The sequence below is a fragment of the Labrus mixtus genome, chromosome 1 (genome assembly GCF_963584025.1).
Source record: "Labrus mixtus chromosome 1, fLabMix1.1, whole genome shotgun sequence".
NCBI classification, from domain to species: Eukaryota; Metazoa; Chordata; class Actinopteri; order Labriformes; family Labridae; genus Labrus; species Labrus mixtus.
The window spans coordinates 12,155,750-12,180,394 of record NC_083612.1 but is presented as its reverse complement, the minus strand read 5'-3'; the positions used below and the strand labels follow the sequence as shown (position 1 = coordinate 12,180,394).

The window sequence follows — 24,645 nt, the reverse complement described above, 5'->3', positions numbered from 1 at the left end:
AATAATAATAATAATAATTATTTTCTTTTTTCTTTTTTTTACTGGTGGAAATGGGCTTCCATAAAAAACAGACAGTACATAATGATTAGATAATTAACAAACTATAAAAAGAAATGTGCTGGAGGAGCCAAATAAACCCAGAGGGGCTTGTCGAGCGGCCCTCCTATTTGTCCCCGGGGGGCAATTCAAGGCCACACAGAGCAGTAAATTAACAACAGTGCAAGTATGAAATATTTTAACCTAAATATAAAGTGTCAATTTAAATACAACTTAAAGCTTAGACTTAACTTAAAAAATACAAAATATAAAGGAGTAGATATAAGTGGACAATGATCGGACTAACAGATGTAAACAGATGTAACCATAACTATGTGCAGTAGTGACCAGATGTAAACAGAACTATGTGCAGTAAACGAGAAATAAATAGAGCTATGTGCAAGTAGGCTAAATACTAAATACTAAATGATAATTTAAAAGGTGCATGGTGAATAATGGAACAACAGAACTAATATAAACAATATAACTGTAAAGGTAAAATGAGATAAATAAAGTGATCGTAGTGCAATGATGGATAAGAAACAAGTTGCTTATACATGTTCTGCCTACAACTTAATTACAACATGAGTATATCAATTTACTATTAATAGTAATAATAGTGATAATAATAATAATACATTAGACTTATAGAGTGCTTTTTTGAATATTAAAAGACGCTTAAATTCATTAGTAGGCTAAACATCATTGTTGTTGATCCATCATGAAAGGTTCCACTGAGAGCAGTGACCCCTGCTGCCCATTTAGTCTAACTACAGAGGAGCTCAAAGTTTAATTCACTGAAAACAGTGGCAGGAAGAGACAGGGAGAAATTCTACTGTGGATTTCTTGAATAAAGAGTTAAATCGGTAGAACAGCGTTTTTAGTCGACCATAAAATTGTAACATTTTCAGCGGTGCTGTCTGTTTGTTGTAAATAGCAAAGAATAAGATGTTTATTAGATTTTAAACAACTTTGATATGTTGTTGTTATCTTGTTCCGTTCTTCTCTGTCTTAAGAACTCGTATCTTTGATTTCTAATTTATTTTCTATGATGGCCTGAAATGTTTTTAAAAATATACTGTATGTATATATTGCTGCCCTGTCTATATTACAGACTGTACGTAAACACATCACCATGTTTAGCAACGTTGCCATGGAAAAGTCAATGTGCGGTTACAACGATAAAGCGTAACCGATCCAACACTGCAACTTCTGCCAACTAACGTTTTGATCATTTGACCTCAGAAATGGAGACACAGAGGAGAGGAAGCGACTTGAAGATAGAAATAAATGTCACGCGTGGAAATAACCCGGTAAGGTGGCTCATAGTTCGCTAAAGTAAGCGCAAATCAATGACGAAAATCAGCTACACAACACATGCTAACAGGAGTTTAAAGGCCTTCATACACAGACTGGAAACAGACTGTCGTCAAATTATGGTTTGAAGCATCTTTATAGGAAGAGGTCACAACATAACAACTGTTAGGTATAGGCCTAGTAAAACAAAGTAAGTAAGAAGTCAAAAGTAAGAAGTAAGCTTTCATTTTTATAATGTTTTGTTTCCTTTTATTTTTACTTAACTTCATGAGGGACTCAAGTAGTTGGAGCTGTTTTACAAACCCCTGTGTTAGAAAAAATATTACATATATGATATTATATTGCAGGACTTACAGAGGCTGTGTGGATGACAGAATCCATATAATATCACTTTTTCTTTTTCTAATGCTTCTTATTCTGGGGTTTTTTTCAGCAAGGAAAAAAGGAAGACGGCTTCCAGACTTTTCTGCGGGTTGAAGTTGATGGCAATGTGCTCGGGCAATCAGACCAGAAGCAATTCATCCCTGCGGAGGAGTGTGTTTACTACGATTTCACCTGTAGTTTCCATTGCCCAAATGATGCTCAGGCTCTCAGTGGCATGGCCCATAAACCGATCATTCGTAAGCTGAGTTTAAAAACAACATTCTGATGTCTGATGTAACTGATTGTTGAGCCATTCATCTTCAGTCACATGTTTTATTTTTTTTTGTCAGATGTTTTTATTTCTTATTATTGTGTTCTGCAAATTAGCCACCAATGTCTCAATCAAAAAAAGCACTGTTAGATGTGAATGGTTTTGTGTGATCAGTGACGGTGACGGAGATTCTGCCTGAAGACAAGAAAGTTAAAGTGAAGACATCTGTGCTGGGTCAAGCTGTGGTTGACCTGCTGCCACTGTTACAAGGTATAGCTATATCTGCTAAAGTCACATGTTAAAATTGACTTCAAAGAGTTTGCATTTAAAATGTTGAATTTGTTTTTCTTCTGTCTGAAGGTCAGCGCAGCTTCTTGAGCACAGTCCCATTGAATCCAGTGAACAACTGCACGGCCAAGGTGAGAAGTGCTTTTAAGTTAAATTGTAAACTAAAAGTGAAGTTAATAATATCAATCAGTTAATATTAAGGCAAAAGATAGACCTGTCACATTCTCAGTATTTTAGCACTTTCTACAACAAATGTGTTAGTGTCGTAGAAAAGTACACATGACGTTTTTTTCTTTGCCATTAAAAATACAGCAACTCCATCGTACTGTACAGTGTAAGCTTATTTGCGGCCATGTTAGGTAGAGGGTGTGATGCTCAAATGTTGCATATTCCTGAATACAAAACTGTATAGATATATTTTAATATTAACATATGTCATGATATCGGACTGAATTCCTTTCCTTCACCCCTGGTGGTTTCATCCAGACAGCTTGTAGATTTAGACGGACGGTAGTTGCTTCTTTCTGATTTCTCTATCAGTGCATGTTTTACAATCACAGAGCAGCCAGAATGAGGACAGAGCAGTTAGTGCCAAAAGGAAGTGGCTGGCCGGCAAAGCCCTTTTAAAGTCCAAGAGGAAGGTAAATCCATGATAACTCACCAGTGCAGGAACAGTTACAGTGTGGATACATTTGTAACCTTTAACATGTCAGAGAAGAACACTGTCACATGTAGAAGCTGTGGCTCTAAGAGGGCTGTAGGGCATGTTTATCATACAGCATCGAATTGTGGTGCTAATGAAAGGTACAAATAAAAACCATCATTGGTTTTTTTTTTCATTAGTCTGTATAACTATCAGAAATGTTAATATGTTATGTGGTTATTTGTATGAGCTGGCTGCCAGGTTGAGGATGATAAGGTTACACACAAGACCAATAAGGACTACAGTGCTTCACTCAGGCGTTCTCAATGATTTCAATGTCACATAACTGTGACAACTTCACTTTCAGGTATCATCACTTCTCCCTCATCACTATAACTCAATACTAATAACCTCAAACTCTGCATAGCGGATTTAATCCCAAACCAGAGAGAAATATAATACAAATGTTCACTGAGACCAGTAGGCCAAAAGTATAAATTAGTTCATCGCTGACTATTTAAAAACATGATGGTTCCTCCTTACGATTTGACTCCCTTTAGCTAACAAGCCTGGATGTATGTGTCAGCGTGTCAGAGCCAGTGTTGTCTGAAGGTCAAATCACAGCCTCCAACCTGCTCAGAGTAACGGTGGAGACAGCTTACTCTGTCCCTGAAGCATGGCTGCAACAAACTGGCCCCGCCCCGAGTGTGTACACTGCTGCACTGGAGGTCCCGCTTACTGCAGAGGTTAGTGTTAAACTCTTTGTTTTATGGAGCTACTCTATGGTCTTTTATTTTTAACATATCCTATTCCAATCTTATACTCTTTGGTTTAACTGTTTACGGAAAGTGCATATCTCCAAAAATAAGGGATAGTTTTAACTCTCAATGATCTAAAATTTATGAGCATGCTTAAATAAATCAATCAAAATAAAACAGAATAACCTAGCTGTCTGATTCAGACTAACTTCAAATGAGAATCTCTCCAGGCTGAGGGACTTGATCACTGTGGCTGTACTATTCCCCTGACTTTTAGCGAAATCAGGCGCTGGTGTTCTCTGAAGGGTCTTTGAAGGAAGGGGGGCTTAGGGAGGAGCAGGGAAGACAGAAGAAGAGGCCCCATCAGGCCCTGTTGGCCCCTAGCAACCACTTCCTGCATGGTGTCTATTTCCAGAAGGAGTCCATAGAATTAGAGGACGGCGAGCTGACCGGTATAGAGGTACTGTTTTTGTAAATGTATATCTGCTCCTGCTAACAGTTGTTACCTGGTATACTTTGATGCATTGATCAGTTTTACAGTATGACACTTTACTGTCTTTTATTTTAATATATTCAGCCACGTTGATGTGAAAATGTCACATATCTACCTCTCATTTGATAGACATTTTAGTTACATTATACATCAAGCCATCTGAGACACAAGCTAAGCTAGTGACAAAACTGTAGATGACGGGATGAAATAAATAGAGAAACATGTTCATGAGGGCAAAACCATTAACGTATTCAGTCACAAGCCTAAAGGTGTAAATGTTCCTTCAGGATGCAGAGTTTCGTAATGAGGCAGAGACCATGAAGACCAGGGTTAGCTGGGACACAGAGATGTGCTGCTTCCTCGATGCAGGAGGGACAACCAGGTTAGCTACACACACGACTCACCCCTCGACGTTATTCACCATCATGTTACATGTTGACCAGACTCGGGATTTCTTCTTAGAAAGGGGAAGCATATTAGAAGTATTAGCACTTTCTTGAGGCTAAAAATATCTACAAATACCACATTTCAGGATCATCGCAGAGTGTACTGGAAAACTTGGAAAGCAGTAAATAGAATATAAACACGAGAGGAGAATAAGAGAAAATAAACACGCACAATCATACAATTACTGTACAGTATTGGGCGTGGATTTTAGGCTAGAAAATACAACAAGCAAAAAGGATTTACTGATAAGGTTGCTAATATATCAGTGTTGACTTTAATTTCAGGCTGCGGCAGAAGGTCATTGAAAGCAGACTATGGCCTCTGGAGATCATGAGGTCATCAGCTCCACTGGCAAAGGTTGCAGAAACCAAACTGGTAAGACAGCTTCGTTTTCTAATGATAGGTTTGGAAACATTTCCTAAGTCTCCTCTCCAGTGTTGCTCCTGCAGCGTTACCCCTTGATACAAAACCCAACATAAGACATTTCAAGCAAACAGACTACATACACAATCTTTTCAGGCATAATTATTCTATTTTAAGTAAGCTAATGGGATGCTTAAGTAGAGGCTCCAGTAAATATGCTAAGTAACAAATTTAAGAATATTTACCATCTTTCTTTGTTTGGAAACATGAAGCAAAGACCAATGAAAGAACAGCATCTTCATCTATTATATTTACACCTGAGTGTCTTGGTATTATGTTTTGTGATTCTGTATATAATATCTAAATCAAGTGTTCACACGCTATAATTAGTTTCACTGATAAAGGCAGAAAGCATTCTATTTCTCTCAGATTGAATGCATCTGTTCTTTACACTATGACAGTTTGCCTGAAAGATTTCTGAAGATAGAAATATATATTGAAAGGTAAGCCCTGTCACATTACATATTGTATCAGATACCGGGCAATAAACAGCCCTATTAGAGTGTGTTGATATGCATGTGTGTGTATGTGTGTAGCCAGATGAGGAGAACCTAGCGATCCCCTTCCATGGTGTGGCGTTCGTAGACATGGGGAGGCTGCTGTGTCCTGGAGTCAGGCGCATCAGAGGAGCATACAGCATTCAGCCATTCTCCGAAGCCGAGTTACGAAACAAGGTTGTACAAATGTACACACATAAATCATTTGCCTTCATATTTTTTTTTTTTTTTGCTTTTAACTTATAGTTCTCTTGATCAGGGTTGTTTATTACCTCTATCTGGAATGTTATATTAGAAAGTCTGAATGACCAACACTGAAATGGTTTTAGGCTCTCATTTTTAAAGAAGCACTTCTTAGAAATAATAGTTGGAGTACTTAAGTGGAGTCTGGCAAAATTAGTTCTTTGTCTCAGTGTCCAACTAAGTCACTGGTTGTATTCAGCTCAGTCCTGATATGTGATACATATATATAGCCTAAACTAAAAAGTATGGTGTGCCATTTTATATAAATATTATTAATGATGTGTATATTGTTGATCAAATTACAGTTTCATAACCCTTTGCAAAATTATTTGAATTTGTACAGTTTGAATGATTTACAGTAATGGTTAAAGGAACAACAACACAGAAAGTGATGTCACTAAACAGAGCTACGATCTGGGTTAGAAAACTGCTGCTACAAAACACTAAACGCACTCAGAGAAGATGATACAGCTAGTAAACTCTACAGAGAGCAAACTCACAACTTCCCTGCAAGCATCGCTTAAATCACTATCTTCGAATCCTAGAAAGTACACTGATGTCTGTGGGCGTCTTTTATGTGGTTTGATTCAAGCCACTTTGTTTGGTTCCCATTCACATAGTCTTGACATAACCAGGGCTGTGTACAAGCACAAGATTTTTTACAGCGCATAAACAGAGCAGACATCCAGCTACACTTAATAGTAACACTAGGTTAAATTGTCAAAGTCAGTTTGTCTTTCATCTTATACTTCAAGGCCAGACAGAGTGTCAGTGTGTTAAAGGAGCAGGCCAAGGCTGCAGCCAATCTGGTCAGATCTCGTGCCAGCTCATCTGCAGGTTCTTACAAGGCCAGGGCGGGAAAGAACAAGGTGAGCAAGGCTGCAATGCTAAATGCTTATTGTACATTAATGTTTTATGAACTAAATTTACAGGGGATTGGAAAATGTAAACTTGTGTACTGTAAAACTATAAAGTTCTCAAAGCTTTCTCTGACATAAATGATTTCACCACAATGTCTGTTTCACCAGAAGTTTCACCAAACTACAACCTTGGAGGTCTCAGGTTTTGTTTGTAGGGTTCGAAACGATTGAACCTGTTTTTCATTTTGCAGCCACCTATTAGTCAGAGTAAGATGGAGGGAGTCACCAGCGTGTCCCATACCCCAACCGAAGCTGAGCCATACATCAATATGGAGGGAAATGTAAGTTTACTCTAAACAGCAACACTACTCTGTACAGCAATATTAATCTAACCCCCCCCAGCTCACATCCTTGATACTGTAATATACACTGAACATGTGGTCAGTATATATTTTGGTTGATTACAGATGTATTTGGAGGCCAGAACTTATATTATCATTGAGGTAGCCTTGGACAAGCCACTGGTACCAAAAACCTCACCAGAGGAGCTGGCCAGGAGGTAACGTTTTATATAAATCTTCTTACTTTCTATTGGTTGCACTGTCTTGTTAGATTTAAGCACCTGCAATCGTGATATATAAGATATTAGAACTCATGAGATATTATTAAAGCCAACTTCTAAAGTCATCTAGTTTTACAATGATATCTTACTCATTAATGGTGCCACTCTAATAGTGTCATGTTTAAACCCCTTTACCAACTGCACTCTGGTCTTTTACTGTTGGTCATTGCCTGTTGGGTTTCGTACTGTATGCTGAACAAAAATAAGTTAGAATCTGCTAACATGATTCTCTATTTTTCTTCAGGGTTAAATCATTGATCCCTCCCAGACCTCTGCTTCCAGTGGGCCCTAGCAGAGCAGAAAGAGTAAAAAAAACATACACTGTTTTAATTTTACAGTACATTCACAGATACACTCACCAGAAGTTGAAAGATGCTTACTTCTTGACCCTTCCCATGGCTGTGTGCTCCTGCAGGCAGTGCTGGGATTCCACAGGCAGGTAGGCAACGTCGTGAGCCATGTTTCAGACCAGTACAACGAATTGTTCGGAGCCACCCAACCATCGGATGCCTGTAGCCGGGAGAAAATGATGGTTCAGCTGATGGGATCACTCAATGTCTCTGGCAGATATTTCGCCTTCAAGGAACAGATGAAGGTCAGAAAAACTACACTCAATGATAAATGAATGATAAAACTTTAAGGAACTCTGTGACCTTTTTCTTTTCTGTAGAAGCTTCAGCCCCTCAGGTTTTATGTCCTTGGGGGTTTTGGCTGTTCTGTCTCTTTAACACTACAAAACAGTGTGTACTTGTTTCTGTTTTTTAGCCTGCAGTGGTGCGGATTGTACGTGACAGGATGCAGCGGACAGAGGCGTTCACTGACCCTCAGGAGCTCAGGGCCTTTGTCAGCAAGCTCTATGTCTACCTGGTGGATGAGATGAAACATTCTCTAAACAAGGTCTTTCATTCAAACTCATACTCAAACACACATATTTATATACTGCACAATCTTTTAGTTTTTATCCTTGCCTCCACACCAGATTTATTCAGACGACATTGATGATGACTCCCAGGATGAGATCCAGTTGAGTTCTTCACAGCTAAGACATTTTGCCAGAGAGGCTCAGTTTACTGGGGATTATCAGCATGCTGCTCACTACTTCCAAGAGGTACAATGATATGCTTGCCTTTTCTAACACTTCTTCTCTTCACTCTGTATAAATGAGGAACATTTTGCTGAAAAAGTCACATCTCTTTTGTCCAGACTACGTATACTCAGCCATCCATAGTCATGTTTAAGAGTAATTAATAACAAATTCCTTGCCAGTACTGAGTCTAGCTGGGCAAAATATGAAAGTGGACTTTGAACTTTTTCTGTTACCTTGTAGTTAGTGGTGAGGCACCCATATGAAGCGTCATACAAGTTTGATTGGGGAAGGCTCTTCATGCAGAAAGGAGACTACATGAAAGCTAAAGAGTGTTTCCATGAGGCCGTGTCTGTTCAGCAGGAACACCAACCCAGGTAAGAAATGCTCTAGTTCCACTAAAAACATAAAATATCAACAGGTTTTCAAACTTCAATTTAAAGATATCATTAGTTTATATCAAGAGAGGAAATATGAGTCTTGCTTTCAAGAACCACATGAGCGCACCACTGAATACCTGAGTGTACAAACATTGTATCAGAATTATTTATCCATCCAAAATGAAATAATTGTCAAATGAAACAGATCCCCACTTGCTGCAGTTTCCCTTTTTTTGCTTTATCACTGCTAATAGGCATGGCAACGACATTAATAAACTCTCAAACTCAAGCAGTGCCTCTGTTTCAAACTGTGTGACAATATACATTTGTATCATTTCAAATTCTAAACAAAAAGGTATAACATAACAAAGGGCGAAATCTTGGAACTAGTAAATCAAGATTATGTCTGTATCCTCTTGTAATTCCAGCCTGATGATGTGTGGGGTTCTGGCAGCAATATTTGAGAATTTTGACGAGGCTAAGACCTTCCTGGAGCGAGCCACCAGCATTGACCCGCCTAGTGTGGTGGCCTGGACCCTGCTGGGTGAGATCAAAGTGTCTATTCCTACAGTACCTACTGTGGTTTAAACAGTGAACCTGCTCAAAACACAGAACACATACATGAATGATCGTGCTGCCATACAGCTAGGGCTTAGTACAATCACAGCTACAAATATAATATATTATATTTTTACTTTATTCAAATACAATAATGTGTCCCAGTGTTTCACCACCAAAATCATTTTGGTTCATCAGTCTTGAACAATAAAACATGTATTAGTATAGTAGCAGTGCAGTTTTTGTCTCATACAGTGGTTTCAAGGGGGCGCCAGTGGCCTAACGATTAGTGTGCATGCTCCATGTACAGAGGCTACAGTCCACGAGAGCAGGGAGCCCGGAAACAAATCTGACCTGTCGCTCCTTTCCCTCATGTCATACCCCACTCTCTCTCCCCGGTTTCTGACTCTATCCACTGTTCTACCTCTAAAATAAATGCATAAAAAGAACCCACAAAAGTGTTATCAAGTGATTTTTTACAGCCAAAAGGAGAAAAAGCTGTTAGTAAACACACAAAATGGTAAATATCTCAAGTATCAGAAATCAAAGCAGATGTCAACATTTAGCCACTTTGGTCGTATAACATCATATTAGTCCTAAATCAATCAAAGTCAAAACTTTCCAAAAACAGGAGAGTTGCATGTTGGGAGTTTTATATGTTCATTTCACATTTATGAGTGTGCTGTCAAGGTTTGATCCATGAGAGCCAGAACGAATCCATCCTAGCTGATTGGGCTTTTCTGGAGGCCAGAAAGCTGCTGAGGCTGAATGAAGCAAAGAAACAAACACAGAGGGAGGGGGAGGACAAAGACAAAGAGGATAAGAAAGAGAAACAAAAGGACAAGCCAGAGGAAGTAAAGATGGAAAAGTCTCCTGATGCTGAGCAAGGTGAGATGCAGAGGGGGGTAAAAAAAGAAAGTGCTCTCTTTGGTTCTGACCTTTGTTCTTACTAACAGATCTGCAGTGTGACCCATTTCAAATTATCCATTAAAATCATTTACATTCAGTTAAATTATCTGTACAATATCAAAAAGTTTTTGTTGTGAAAATGGCATGTTCTCATATGTCAATGAGTTGTTGTTTTTGTTTATTTCTGTTCCAATGCACTTCATTATTTTTATTCAGGAATGAAAACATGAAAACAGTGTTGTAATAATGTATAAATGGTGTAGATGATCTTTGCTGAAAAAAGATAACCAAAAAGGGACTCAGCTTTTCACTTGTTAGGGTTGTCTGTTTGTTGAAACTCTTCATGAATGAAAGACTGGCACTTCTGAGTTCTTGGAGCGGCTATTGCTCTCTGACAATATTATGGTTGTTTCCTAATAGACCCAGAGTGTGGAAACCAGGACTCAAACAGGCAAGGACAGCCTTCAGCACAGGGCGTCATGCCCAGACCAACTCGAACTAAACCCTCCACCACCATTTACACAGAGACAGTTCAGTTCTTGCTGCACAACATTGCCCTACAGGTAAAAACACACACACACACACACATATATATAGCGGCTGACCTCACCAGCTGGACACACATTGGTAAAATATGAATGAAACAACCTACAATGTAGAGTATTCCTGTTTGTTTTCTCACTTTACTTACTTGTTTTTTTACTTTATGCAGCTGTATGTGCAACAGGGATTTATGTCAGCCATTAATGCTCCAGCATGTGGACAATGTTAGTTGGTTGTGGGAGAGTCATGTAAATTGGAACCACTTTTCTGGCAGAAAAAAATAAAAGAAATATTGGTATGAATTTTTAGCACAACAAAAGCAAAATACAACAGCAAGAGTTGTTATTGTACATATGCTTTATTAGTACCAGTATTTCTTTTAAACAGTGGCAAACTTGAATGCCTTAAATTAATTTAAAATTGTCAGCAGAGTTTCAGAAAAGATCAAACAGAAAAATAAGACCCTGTTATCATCTGTCACTGTTTTCATTTTGTCAGATGGTGGAGCGTGCTCTGTCTCAGGAGCTGCTGTGTTTAGATGGAGGTCACAGTTTCTCCTATCTTCTTCATCTGGCCCAGTGGCAGCTGCTGAGAGCAGACTACTGCAGTGCCATAGCCAGCCTGAGGGAGGCACTGTTTTACAGAGAACAGGTACTCATACTCTGACTACTGGCTGCCCCCACTACATAATGTCTGGGTGGGAGATGTATCATGCATGGTTCACTGCTTCTGTACTGCTCTTTTGATGGGCCCTGACCTGAAAGGTGTATTCCACCCTGTGAATAGGAAGCAGATGCCTGGGCTTTGAATGGTCACTGTCACTACTTGCATGGGGCCTTTACTAATGCCCAGGAGAGCTACGAGCGGAGCCTGAACTTCCTGCAGCAGCCGTCAGATTCTCATATTGTCCTACTCCGTCTGGGATCCACCTACCTTCAGCAGGGGAAGGTCAGCTATTGAGAGCAACCTAACTGCTTGTCTCCTGGGTCAGACAGTTTAGTCATGTGTATTGTGTCTGTGGATGAGTCAGGGGAGGACGTGTTTCCAGGAAAGACAATAAGTTTAATCAGTCAGGGTTTTGTTCCCACCCCAAGGTGGGGCTCATGTGCATCTTGGGATACTCTTAAATACTGTGATAATGCAATGAAGTCACAGTGGGATTTATTTTCTACTGCTGAACTTCCCGTAAGGATGAATGGGTTTTACTAGTGCTTTGATTTCAGTGATTGTGTATCACTGTTTGAGTGTGCCATAAAAAGCATTGTGCTCAAGAAACCATACAGATATCACATTGTTTGAAATTCAATTTAAGTTGAAATGTATTGTTATGATTGTCAAACAAATTACACGAATCAACAATTTACTAAATCTCTCTGTTTGTGTGTTTTAGTTGGAGCAAGCCAAAGTTGTCTTCCTGCAGGCTTGTGAGCAGTCTCCATCCTGCCTGACCTGGCTGGGCCTGGGTACAGCCTGTTACCGGGTAAAAGCAAGCTGAAAATAATCTCAATTTAATTTAGGTTTTTAAGGATCTGAAGCAGTCTCATTCCCATGTTGTATGTTGTGATAATACAGTTTTAGAAGCTGTTAACACCAGGACTATTAGCCTCGGTTTTGTGTCTGTGTTGTTGTTATTTCTTTTCTCGTCTCTACTCTTGGATGTGATATATATATAGGCAACCGATAAGACTCATGTAGTCTAGTCATGGAGATGGTGGTTCAAAACATTATAAACATGTGTGGAGAGAAGTCAGCCATGGTTTAATTTGCAGATGTATTTTTTTTTGGCTGTCTGTCTGTGTAGCTGGAGGAGCTGCGTGTCGCTGAGGACGCTCTGACTGAGGCGAACCGCTTGAACAACCAGAACTCAGAGGTTTGGGCTTACCTGTCTCTGATCTGTCTGAAGGTGAGTCATAATGATGCTCTAAACTAAAGAACGCCTGAAAAATGTGTCCAAGACATCATGCCTTTCCTTAACACAGGAAACACAGCTGGTTTATCCTTTGGTCATTAGTATCCCACAGTCCCTTTCTCAACAATCATATTATCTCGGCATATTCCTCATCCAGACTAAACCATTGGTTTGTGAGGAAACAGTAGTTTTACTTAAAGGTTGACATATTATGCTGAATATACTTTACCATGTTTATGAAACACTCATATTTGCCCCTAGTCTGTCTACAAACCTCACAATTATGGGAAAATTCCTCTACGTCTTTTGCCTGCTCCACTTGTCAGAAAATGTGTGCTCAAACAGGTGGACAGATAACAGATTTTCCCTTCATGACATCACAAAGGACAGAACCCCTCCCCCAGGTGGGTGACACTCTCACAGCTAAGTGTTTGTTCTGCCCTTTGAGTCTGCCTCTCCACTGTAAACAATCGAGCAAGGGTGCAAGAAAGCCCGAGCGACACAAGCCCTTCCAGAGAGGGGCGTGGTCAGACACAGAAAATTTACATTTAAAAAAGGCATCACCTTTTCACCGTCTGCAAACAGATTTTGTTTCCAGAGTCTCAATGACATGAATTACTTTGTGATGAACTATTTGTTTCAGGCTGGCAAACAAGAGGAGGCAGAGCAGTGTCACAAATATGCTGCAAGGGTGAGTTAGTGCTGTATTTATCTATAATGGTGATTTTAGAATAGGGATAGTATTATATCTACGAGCTAGGAATTTATTGCTGAATATATTGATAAGGTTTTTCTTCTTTTTGCACATTTGGTTTAGTTTTATTGTCATACAAGTTAATAAAGGCCCCTTTATTTCTAACTCATTTTGTCACAATGAGTTCATTGAACTTAATAAGTCTGTGTAATGTGAGACCTGTTTGAAAGTTGCTTTCATTTCACACAAAGAAACTGCCATCATAAAACAACCTTTTCTCTTCTTTCATATAAAGTTCAACCTGCAGAACGAGTCACTCCTGAAGGAGTTCAGTGACTTGAAGGATCAGCTCCGCTTCGGTCATCTGGAGTCATGCTTTTCAGCAAGCTCTGAAGCAGGGGTTTAAATCATAAAACAAGTATGTTTCCTACATACAAACAAGAACAGTCTTAATGATCGATGTTTAAGGACTTTTTATGGTCATTGATGTACTGTAATGTATAAATATGTGCAATTGTTGTGACAATGAAACACGGCCAGCTCAGAGAAGTAGCTGGCCAAGCCATAACAAAGTGAATCCTCTTTCAATATCAACATTACAAACAAACTCAAAGCAACACTTCAAATGTATATAAAACAACAGAAACATATTCCTTTATTAAAAAATGTACAGTGTTAACAAAAGTAAAGAAAAAGGGCATATGGTGAGTAGAATCAACTGAATATCTGTCTCACTTTTCATTTCGTTTTTACCCTGTGAACGACAAAACACTCTGGCCCTGTTGTCAAAAAAAACCTCACCAGTTTTGGCACAATTCACCCTGCATTGGAAGGGAGGTTAACTTGAAAAGGTTTGAATTCTAATGTAAATGCTATTGTGATCTGAAATTCATTTCAAATAATTTTGATACACTTAATTGACCCCTTGGGGAAATGTGTTTTGAATGTTCTATACCTTTAGCATACCCTTTATGAAACTGCTTGCAAACTGAGTTTTAACTTATGGGTTTTACATGTGTCATCATTACACTTGTTCCACTATGTGCTCTGTTGTAGCGAGATCAATGTCTTGCCCGAACAAAGACCTCTCGTAGCCACGGCGAGTCCTCATAAAGTCGAGGGTCACCCAAATACTCTGTGGTCCGCTTGTAAAAGTAGTAGTACAACACAGAACCTGCAAAGGAGAAAAATACAGAGACTATGATTCAAAGTCAAAGGTGTTTTGAGTGAGGCTCACCTTTGTACCAAAGCATAAAAATGTAAAGGTTGATTTTAAATGATAATACTATTTTAACTAACCGTTTTAATCTAATGCTGAATAAAATGTGGACAAAAATAGCCATTAAAAATCTTTACTTCATATTTTAATGAAATTACCATGTTATCGTTTTTCTTTTCTGTCTAGCTGTTTTACTAAAAATCACACATCACAGGTGTAACCCCTTGTCTTGATTTGTTTAGTTTGGAAAGTTTACATGCTATATTAATGTGAAATATTGTCAAAACAATCAGCTTGCCAAATTTTAGAAGTGGAAGAATTCATGTGACTCATTTCAGTTATGATGTATTCATTAATTCAAACTCATTTTTGATTCATTTGCTCGTTTCAATGTGTGATTCCAACACAATAACACACAACATGAAACATTTTCTCATAACACTAATAAACTGTCCATGAACAAACAGGAGCAGGAAGAGGAAAATGAATAATACCTGCCCCTTTCTTAGTAACATTTGTAAAACCTGAGGGATGGAAATTGGAATTGAAATGATCAGAAATGTAAATGTTAACAATGGGATACAAAAATATATGAATGGCCTTTTTGCCATTTGTAAGCCAGAGGTATCAAGGTTACCAGGAGCATATTTTGTAATTGTACATTCACATTAGCATTGCAAACACACAGAGAAATGGAAAACACCTAGCAGAAAGTAATAGGCATTTGTAGGATCATAAAAGAACTCAGCCCAGCACAGTTTACTGTGTCGTTAAAGAGGGCTCATAACCAAAGAGATTTGATGTTGCTCCACTGAACTACACACTGAGTAATCGTCTGAGTGTGTCCTAAGTGGCAGACAAAACAAAGCGTCAGATAAAACATGGCTGCCGTGTGCAGTCATATTTAATAATAGAGAAGAACAACAATAAATCTCTTTATCCACTTATGAGCTTATACATGTATGAAATCACACCCACATGGCGGTGTGGGATCACTGCCTGTAGAAAGACAGGAGGGGCTTTAAGGAGGGACTATCTATCCATCCATCCATCCATTTTCCTCTGCTTATCCGAGGTTGGGTTGTGGTGGTAGCAAGCGCAGTAAGTCAACCCATATTTCTCTTTCCCCTGCAACGTTTTCCAACTCCTCCTGGTGAATTTTGAGGCGTTCCCAGGCTAGACAGCATATATAATCCCTCCACAGAACTCTGGGTCTACCCCTTGGTCTCCTCCCAGTTGGACGTGCCCGTAAAACCTCCAAAGGGAGGCGTCCAAAAATCTATCAAGACAAATGTGTGCTTTGTGGCAGTGACCTTCTTTAGAGCTCAGTGTGATAATCACACTCAAAACCATTTGGTTCTATTCTTACCATTGGTAAGTAATTGTTACATGGAAGCCTAAAAAAGAGTGGGGGAAATGACAGTGTAGTGTACGTAGTTCTAATAACTATGTAATGTTTCTTCTGAAATTCAGCAGTCACTCTTTTCAAATGTTGCTGTATAGGAAATAATTTGACATATTACCTTTTAAAGTACAAATCACATTAAGCAGAGAGGAAACACCACATGATCAGCTGTTTTCTGACCCGTGTTAATTCAGCATGTCTCAAATCCAGATGTAAACCAAGTAAATCAGAACACACCATCATAGAGTCTCACTGAGCTTTATCCTCAGAGAAAATTAGATTTGACATTCAATATAACGCTCTAAAGGCAGCATCAAATTATTAGGCTTCTTTGTTTTGGCATGAAGAAAACATCACTTTGGTTTGCTATAAGAAAAAAAACGTTATAAATAATCTTACCGACTCTTTGGACTACAAACAGCACCTGAAGGCCATCCGTCCAAATAAATCTGTTGCTATTTAGCCAGCGCAGATTCTGGAAAAAAATGACAGGAAAAAATAATGATCATTCCAACTTCATAGCTCTTTGTTACATAGAATAAAATGAACAGAAGGCAAATAACTCTTGATCCAATTACACTCCCTAAAATGAGACTGGTGGAAAAACTGGACAAGATGGGCTGTGTGAGGGTTTAAAATTTCTATTTCAATGTATAAGTCACATTTAAGCAATTTTTATTAAATCTATAGTATTTCCAACCCTGTAGTCGTGTATTCATCGATATCAATTCATTTATTATGTACATTTATAAAAGTGCAATAAGCAACATACAAAGTAAAATGAATAAGGACTCAAATTTAAAAAAGTCTCAGCCTATTTGTGCACACACAGCACGTACCGTAAGCCAGGAATGGAGTATGATACTGAAGGTCAAATAGAGAGCAGAGAACATTAGCAGAGATCTAAACCGCTCCAGCAATATGGCCACCAGGCCGATCTGGAACACGAAGGTGTTAAACAGCATCAACAGAATGATGATCACGTTGAACAGGATGGAAATGTCCTGCATACTGTTGAAGAAAAGCAGGGGGGGAGTGTTACCAACAGAAACAATAGGGAAAATAACAGAAAGCACTAGACGCTCTTTGTTCACAGTTCTTTCAGTTCCACTTCAGCATTTAAGATGGCTCAGAAACAACAACTGAAGCAGGCTATTTTAAGCTCAGAGTTTTTCCTGTGGGGCAAAAGATAATATTCTGCTGCAGAAATAGTGAGGAAGTATTTCTTACATGAAGAGTACCAGTTGCACAGCTGGTTCAGTCCTCAGCAGCTCGCTGAAGGAGTTGACAAACAGGTCGAAGGAGAGCAGGCTGAGCTGAATCAGTAACACCAGAGAGTAGTTGCTGGTTTGGAGCGTCTCCGGCCCGAAGGCCGGGCGTCCGGCTGGACTGTGGTTCCACGATGGATCCAAGGCTGCACTGCTCTCGCACAAACACTACATAGAAACATCAATCCTCATATAACAAGTCTGTTATGGGGCTCTCAGTGTGGCTTTCCTGCCTTGCTAGCCCGAATGATGGGGAAGTGGGACTCTTGCCAAATCAGGGCTCCATATTTTGTTTAATTAGTCCACTTTGCTTTGAAAAAATTAGAATGCAGGTCTTGGATGAGCTGCCTGGAAATCACAGATGCAAACATGTCACAACTGCTGATTGTTCAAGCTCCAAAGTTATAAGATGTGGCAGAGCAGGACAGTCTATTGTCTGTTGAAAGCCTCCAGAATTGGCAAGCTGTGATAGAAAAGGTTTTCTTGTACCTTCATGTCAAAGCTGTTCATCCATCAGGGGCCAAATAAATCCACAAAAGGCTCTGTCTAGGGTGAGAGGAAAGAATCATTAGTTTTCTGCTAGTCATGCAACTCTCACTATGGTGCAGATTTACATGCACTCAATGCAGAACTCCAGTTGACATTACACATTTTACAATGCTAAAACTGTAAAGTTGAATTAATTTAACTGTAAAACTGGCTAAACCCTCAATCTTTTATCAGTAATACCACAAACAAGCTGCTTTTACGATTGCTGGCAAAACATTTCTGTATGACCAGTAACTTCACATGTTGAACCACAAAGTACAAGTTTTGAAAAAGAGGGACAACATTGTTCAAGTATTGACTTAAAACCAAGAACAGTTCTGGATGTACGGTAAACAGAGATTGCCATGTTGATGACTGAATACAATTAATTCTGTGACAAAATAAGCAGAATATTTCAACTGCAAAAGATAAGCTGTACACGGCAAATTATTTGCACTGGTCCAGTTGAACTTGTCGGGTCACTAGAATCTATCCATGCAAAGATTGTGAGCTGTATTTGTTCATGTTTTGAATTATCTGAGATGGGAGAATTTCATTAACCTGGAGACTCTGTCCTGACTCTTTAAAGAGGAGACAGTGAGATTATCAAATGTTTTTTCAGATTGTCACTTGTGTGTAGTTTTTCACACAAGTGACAATCTGAACAGATATGTTTTTTTAATTCATTGAGTCAAAACCTTTGAGGCAACTTTATGCAGGAATTCATTTTTATTTTTGTTGCCACGACTACAGTTTCAGTGCTAACCTCTGTACTCTTGTCCAGCCTCTTACTTGAGTAATCCAGCTTTTTCTCTTCCAAACGTCAATTTTTGGTCTATTTGCCTCTTCTATAACTCTGTCCACACTGTGAATACTGTAGGCTTACTATAACTAGAAGGAAAGGTGTTTACCTGTAGGGCTTTATGCCAGAAAGCTTTGCCTAAAGTTTCACGTATGTAGCCTAAAGGTGGACATATGTCTCACTGCTCAAACCTGCTAAACCCAGATTACATCAAGATCCTGAGCTATTCCTTAAAGCTACTTCAACACATTTAGAGTAGAGCAGCCTATTCCTTCATAGTTGTGTTGCAGATAGAGAAAACAGTCCCCCTTTTACTACTGTTGGTGTAAGTGTAAGATAACTTTAAATCTTTTGCTTAGCTCTTTTGGCATGAGCCAGGATCCATCAGGCTGCTTCACACCCACACCAGGTAGATCCTCTTATGACCCCTGTATTTATAGCTTTGCACGACTGTGGCAGGTGTGAGGAAGATTAAGCATACCTCTACACTGTGTAGTGTCAACCAAAGGACTACTTATTCCTGAACACTGTCTAACTACAATTCTGGCTTAGCGGCTTTGTTGGCTCTTGGGAATAAAACTGTTTAACAACTATATGCTACCCAATAGAGAAAAAATACTGTAATTATTATAAAGGTGAAGCATCTTTCTTTGGTTTTCATGTGCTATGGGTTTGCATCTGAGATTAAATTCATATCCTACTCTTGTGATATAGAATAAAATCTGCAGCTATTGACCATTTTCGATGTCAGTTCCTTTTTTCAGTTCCTCTATTAACATTTTATTGTTTAGTCTGTGACGTCAAATAATTGTGTAAATGTTCCTCAGAGTACCAAGAGATGTTTCCAAATGTATTCCTTTGTCTGACCAACAGTCCAAAACCAACAACTCTTCATTAAGTATGAAAAACATCAAAGAAAAGCAGCAATTTCTTACATTTGAGAAGCTATAACTAGCCAATCTTTTACATTTTTGCTCGAAAATGGCTGAAACTTAAATATTAATTTAACTGACTTCTATTAAATTTTTCCTCTGCAGCTCTTAAATAAATAACTTTGTCAGGCATTGCAGTTTTCCTTTGAGAGGAATAAGATGGTGTAATTAAGAAACATTTGTTATTGTTGTATGCACCGAACTTCAAGTTCTTAGAACTGCACCTTTTAATCTTCTTAGGAAAGTCTGTAGCAGCTTGTTGCTTTAGGACATAAACCACATATCCTTGCTTTTACGACTGAACATAAACAAGAGCAGCAAAACACAAAAAAAGTATTTACCTGTAAAAGAAGATCGATGTTAGAGGCTGGAGTATTGAGGATCTGTCCAAAAGATGCATGAGGACAACCAAGTGTGAGCACAGATTGACAGCTTGTGTCTGTCCTACTGACAAGGGTTTAACCCCCTCACTTCGCTAATAGACAGGCACAAGCTTTTTGTCATGACATGTTTTTGTGGTTGGTTGGCTGGCTTGTTGGTTTGTTTACATCCACATTAATGACAAACTACAGTATCAAGACTGGATGTGTACAGAAGTAGTGTTGCTAAATCAAATGTTTGAAAGATTGGATGGTAGAGATTGCACCCTTTGATGCTCAATGGATGCATTGGTGTGACTTCCTCATGTGACTGGCTTTTGATGTATTTTGTGAATGAATAAATTTGTTTATATTTGACAGTGACGTCTGGGACATTTACTTTTCATTTTTTTATATCTCACCTCTGTGGTACTCATATTTTTACGTTATTTATTCTGTAATACTCTACACACACTCCTTTTACCTGGAAATTATCTGGACTTTTTTCTTGATGGTATGTTTGAAAGCACAACACTTCACAACAAATTTCTTTGGGTCATTTGTTCAATTACGTATCATTTTTGTTGTTCTTTTTTTTTTTTATTGAGGACAGACATTTAGGTCAACATGTAAAGGCTTTAGTAATGAGAACTTTTTAAGAGGTTATACGAGGAGGCTGTTTGAGCTTTCCCCAGTTTTCTTCCCCAGTCACATTTCATTGAAGATTACGGTAACTCTTCTAAGAAGGACGCCTGGAGTAGAGCCAGAGGGAAACCACTGCCATCTGGTGGTGAGCGTGTTAAGACCAGCAGTGTGATGATAAATATTGCTTAAGTCAAGGTGCTTAGTTAAATTCCATCACTGCAGGATACATATCACTTTATTTCATAATTTGGTGAATGTAACATTTGTAATTAAACATTGTGGTATTTATTTCCTATTTTAAAACTCTAAAATTCACTCTTTTTAATGTGTCAGAGGAACTCTCTGCCTGGACCCTGGAAATATGACAGAAACATCACAGTGATATAATGTCCTCGAGCTGAACTATTAGTTCTGCATTAATTCGTCAAAGTACACTTCTGACCAATCATCTGTGAAACAGAGATTACAGTCGACCATAATCATTCTCCTTTACTGCCTATATAAAAGTTATTATGAGCTTTTTGTTGAGTCTTCCGTTTTACCACAGTTCCCTTGTGATAATTTCTCTAAATTTCTAACATCTATTGATCTATTTTTTTTCACATTATATTCTTTATAGGACCAACTGTTATGCCAGAATGTCCCCCTGGGGATTAACAAAGTATTTCTGATTCTGATTCTTAAACAGAACAAAAAAAAAGCAATTTCAAGCAGCAACCTGTGAGCTAACAATAATGACACAAAGTCACAGAGGGTATTTTGTATTATATAAATGAACAACTAGACTTATAATGAGCTGGGATTTTGATTTGATGCTCTAATTTTTTCCTCTTTAATTCTCAATGTGACTAAACTGCAACGTTAACTTATGAATTTCTATTGTTATCTTATTGTATCTTCATACAAGCGTATATCATTGCATTATAATTTATAAGTAGGCTACACTATATTTTGTATTGATGATTTGAATCTGCATAGTTATTTTGCTGTCAAAGTGTCATGATTTGGTTTTGTATTTGAGTTTCCCTGTTTTATCCCAGTGTTGCTTGTTTCCCTTGTGTGTTAATGTTCCCTAGTGTTGCTGGTTTTTTCCCTTGTGTGTTTCCTAGTTTTGTCTTCAGTGTTTTCTGTTTTATTTTGTCATTTATTATCCTCGTGCATCTCTGTGTTCTAGTGTGTTTTTGTTTCATTCTTGAGTTCTGTGTGTCTTTAGTGTTTCATGATTTAGTTTGTAGTTGTCCTCAGTGTTTCTTGTATTCCTGCCTCTGTGTGTTTCCCAGTGTGATTGTCCTCACCTGTGTCATTAGTCTCACCTGTGTCTGATTACCCTATGTCTGTTTATTCTCTGTGTTAGTTCATTGTATGTGTTTGTCGGTGCGTATGTTATGTCAGTGTACATGTTATGTCAGTGTACAGGTGGCTCCCTGTTTTTGATCCTTGTGTTTTAGTTGAAGTAAGTTTTTGTTTGGCTTTTTGTTAAAATAAATAGTTTAGTTAATTCTGCACTTGGGTCCACACCTCCTTGTTTCCCGACTGTGACACAAAGAAATGAAGTGGGGAGAAAGGCCTGTTTCCTGATGGAAGAAATATCCCACAAAGAAGCAAAACAGTTCAATACTGAAATATAGCACAGGAATATCAAAATTACATTGAAGCAGACGTGCAGTTCTTCAGAAAGAATAGTCACAAACACGCTTACTTTTAGATACTCATCCCCTTTTTCCCTCTCTATCTGCTTGCGTCACATACCGCTAAGCGTAAAGCATTGCCCCGGGACAGTAAAGAAGAAGGCAGGAAGCATGTAAGGTGGCCTGGGGTGGAGTCAGCCTCAGCCGCAGCAGCTCCACACTCCTCTCTACGTGAGCTCATTTTGATTTCTGTAGCCTCCAGCTTCACTCTACTGTCGGAGAGGCCTTTATCCGAGCAAAGTGGAATGAAAAGAAGCAGAATTTAGGACTACTTTCCACACAATTCACCGCGCTTAAATCGACAGAAGATCAAATAAACAGCAGGTAAGTGAAAGTAGTAAGTACACTCTGAGTAAACCGTGTTAGCTCACACTGCGGGGTCGTGTTATTAGACTATACGTAGTAGCATTGTCGTCTTTTGCAAGACAGTTGAACACTTACTAGCTTTGCTGTTTGAGCGAAGGTTGCCACAGAAGTTTTAACAAGGCTATTGTTGTTTCAAAAAGTCTGCTGTTTGGATGCATTTTTACCCTGTTGTATCAGCGGAAGCAAACATAGGACGAGTCGTAGACTGTTATAACTTCAGAGTTAGCTTGAAACCAGCGAACAGATGCGCTATAGCGTTAGATTAAAAACACACAAAAATGACAGTAAAAATCATGCTGGGTACATTTTTATAGAATAATTAATGTGGTTTATGGTCATTTTAACTACATTTTTCTCAAACTGCAATCTCATTCAAGTGTTTAATTAATCTTAGCGTTGTGATTTGTACTATATTTGGTAGCTGACTTTACATTATAGTGTGTAACCATGGTAACAACCTTACTACTACTAGGCTACTAAGCACATTTTTATATATTACATACCGACTAGTCCATCAACAGGGGTTTCATTACCATAGGTGGTTTTTCCGGTCATTTCAAGGTGAGGTCTCAGATACAATTATTCTAAAGTGACTCACCTGAAACAGAAGATGGCTGTGCTCAGACTGGCAGCATAAACCTGACATACTCACATTTATACACACAGATAGCCTATATTGTTTTACACAAACATGTTTTTCTCCTGTGTTGTGAATCAGAGAGGGAACACTGAAACATTAAATATTTGAATGTGACACGTTTAGGCCTTTGAAACTTTATGAGAAGAGGCTACTCAGGATGTGGTATACCTTTTATCAATGTTAGCTTTTCACCTTTTTTAAAAAAAATTTGGAAACACTTATACGAAAACTTTTAATCAAATTGTTGGTAAATAACATTACAATGGCTCAGAAGTCAGACCCACAAAAAGTCCTGGTATAGGCTCTGACAAGTGCTTTTGCTTAATGACCCAGTGCACCTACATAATGCATACCTTGAGACTTGCTCAATCCAGACTTTAATGCTAATTTTTTTTTTTTTTTTACACCAAAACAGATCCAGTTGCAGAAGTCCAGTGTAAATGTGTCTAAACTCAGCAGCTCTCTATTGTCATCAGACTTTATTTACAATCAGGAGTGGAGACAGATGAGTCTAAATATAGGATGTGAGAATGAAATGGGTTTGACGTGTGATTGTCCGTGTCCAGACCTTCACATGTAACACAGTACTCATTTATCCAAGAGTAACTATTTTGTTAAATACACAGAGCTGAACCCTGTTCTTTGCATTACCTATTACTTTTAATGTATGTTTTTTGTTGTTTTTTTTTTGGGGGGGGGCGCCTGTTATTCCTTTATTTATTTTATCTTTTTAGATTTAGGACAGTGGACTAAGTAAAGAAACCAGGGAGACAGAGAGATTGGGGAACGACATGCGGGAAAGGAGCCGCAGGTCGGACTCGAACCCGGCCGTCCACCTGGAGGACTATGCCTCCTCACATGGGGGGCACGCACGATAGGCTACCGTCCAATTACATTTGTTATCTGGGATGTAAGAAGACAATGAAATAGGATCGAGGTCAAGGCTTCAGCATACGGTTATAAATTCAACATGTACAATAAAATTAGAAAAAAAAGAAAAACAGCAAAAATCATTTCACTAAATAACTTAAAACAAAGGATCAGCTTCGGAATTTTTAAATAATGTTTTTCTGTTGATTACTTTTCATTGCAGCTATAACTGTGCAAGAGAGTATGTTACTTTGTAAAGAATAATAAGAACAGGAGTCCTAGCCATGCAGGCCAGCCAAATCATTGCCCTCCTTTAAAGCTCCTGCGTGGAGTTTTTAACTGGTTTTAAAATGGATTGAAATGATACTGAGGCCTGTTGATGACCTTCATAAGCAAACAAAATGAAATTTTGAGATTTTGAGAAAGCAGGATGAGTTTTCGTGTCAGAAAAAAATAATTAAAGTTAAAATTAAAGTAATTACACAAATTTAGCGTGGACTGCTTTTCTACAAGAGATACGATAGTCGATATGTACCAACTGTTCCCCACAGACACTTTAAGCAACACATAACATCATTTTTATAC

General features: G+C 38.5%; 3 protein-coding genes across 3 annotated transcripts in view; 2 read left to right on the top strand and 1 right to left on the bottom strand.

The window, feature by feature from the left end:
* The first annotated feature begins 1,210 nt into the window (after window positions 1–1,210).
* cfap70 (cilia and flagella associated protein 70) lies at window positions 1,211–13,987 on the top strand. The gene is made up of 26 exons (XM_061065647.1): window positions 1,211–1,349; window positions 1,787–1,973; window positions 2,162–2,257; window positions 2,348–2,406; window positions 3,479–3,664; window positions 3,954–4,136; window positions 4,457–4,551; window positions 4,901–4,991; window positions 5,576–5,713; window positions 6,535–6,648; window positions 6,891–6,980; window positions 7,107–7,198; window positions 7,506–7,566; window positions 7,677–7,856; window positions 8,027–8,158; window positions 8,241–8,369; window positions 8,589–8,722; window positions 9,154–9,269; window positions 9,974–10,171; window positions 10,613–10,755; window positions 11,234–11,386; window positions 11,522–11,683; window positions 12,126–12,215; window positions 12,537–12,638; window positions 13,288–13,335; window positions 13,634–13,987. Exons 1-26 carry the CDS (start codon window positions 1,284–1,286, stop codon window positions 13,742–13,744), a joined length of 3,156 nt encoding a protein of 1,051 aa, XP_060921630.1. The 5' UTR covers window positions 1,211–1,283; the 3' UTR covers window positions 13,745–13,987.
* A 385-nt stretch (window positions 13,988–14,372) lies between these two features.
* LOC132978841 (transmembrane protein 138-like) lies at window positions 14,373–22,365 on the bottom strand. Its single transcript, XM_061044177.1, has 5 exons — window positions 22,246–22,365; window positions 17,193–17,398; window positions 16,802–16,973; window positions 16,362–16,437; window positions 14,373–14,512 (listed from the first exon to the last, which is right to left on the bottom strand). The coding sequence occupies exons 1-5, from the start codon at window positions 22,363–22,365 to the stop codon at window positions 14,400–14,402; spliced, it is 687 nt and encodes a 228-aa protein (XP_060900160.1). The 3' UTR covers window positions 14,373–14,399.
* LOC132995493 (CD151 antigen-like) overlaps window positions 22,300–24,645 on the top strand; it is a 24,801-nt gene continuing 22,455 nt past the window's right edge. Inside the window, exon 1 of the mRNA XM_061065531.1 lies at window positions 22,300–22,508. The gene's annotated coding sequence lies outside the window, so the exon portion shown is untranslated. The remainder of the gene's footprint in view (window positions 22,509–24,645) is intronic.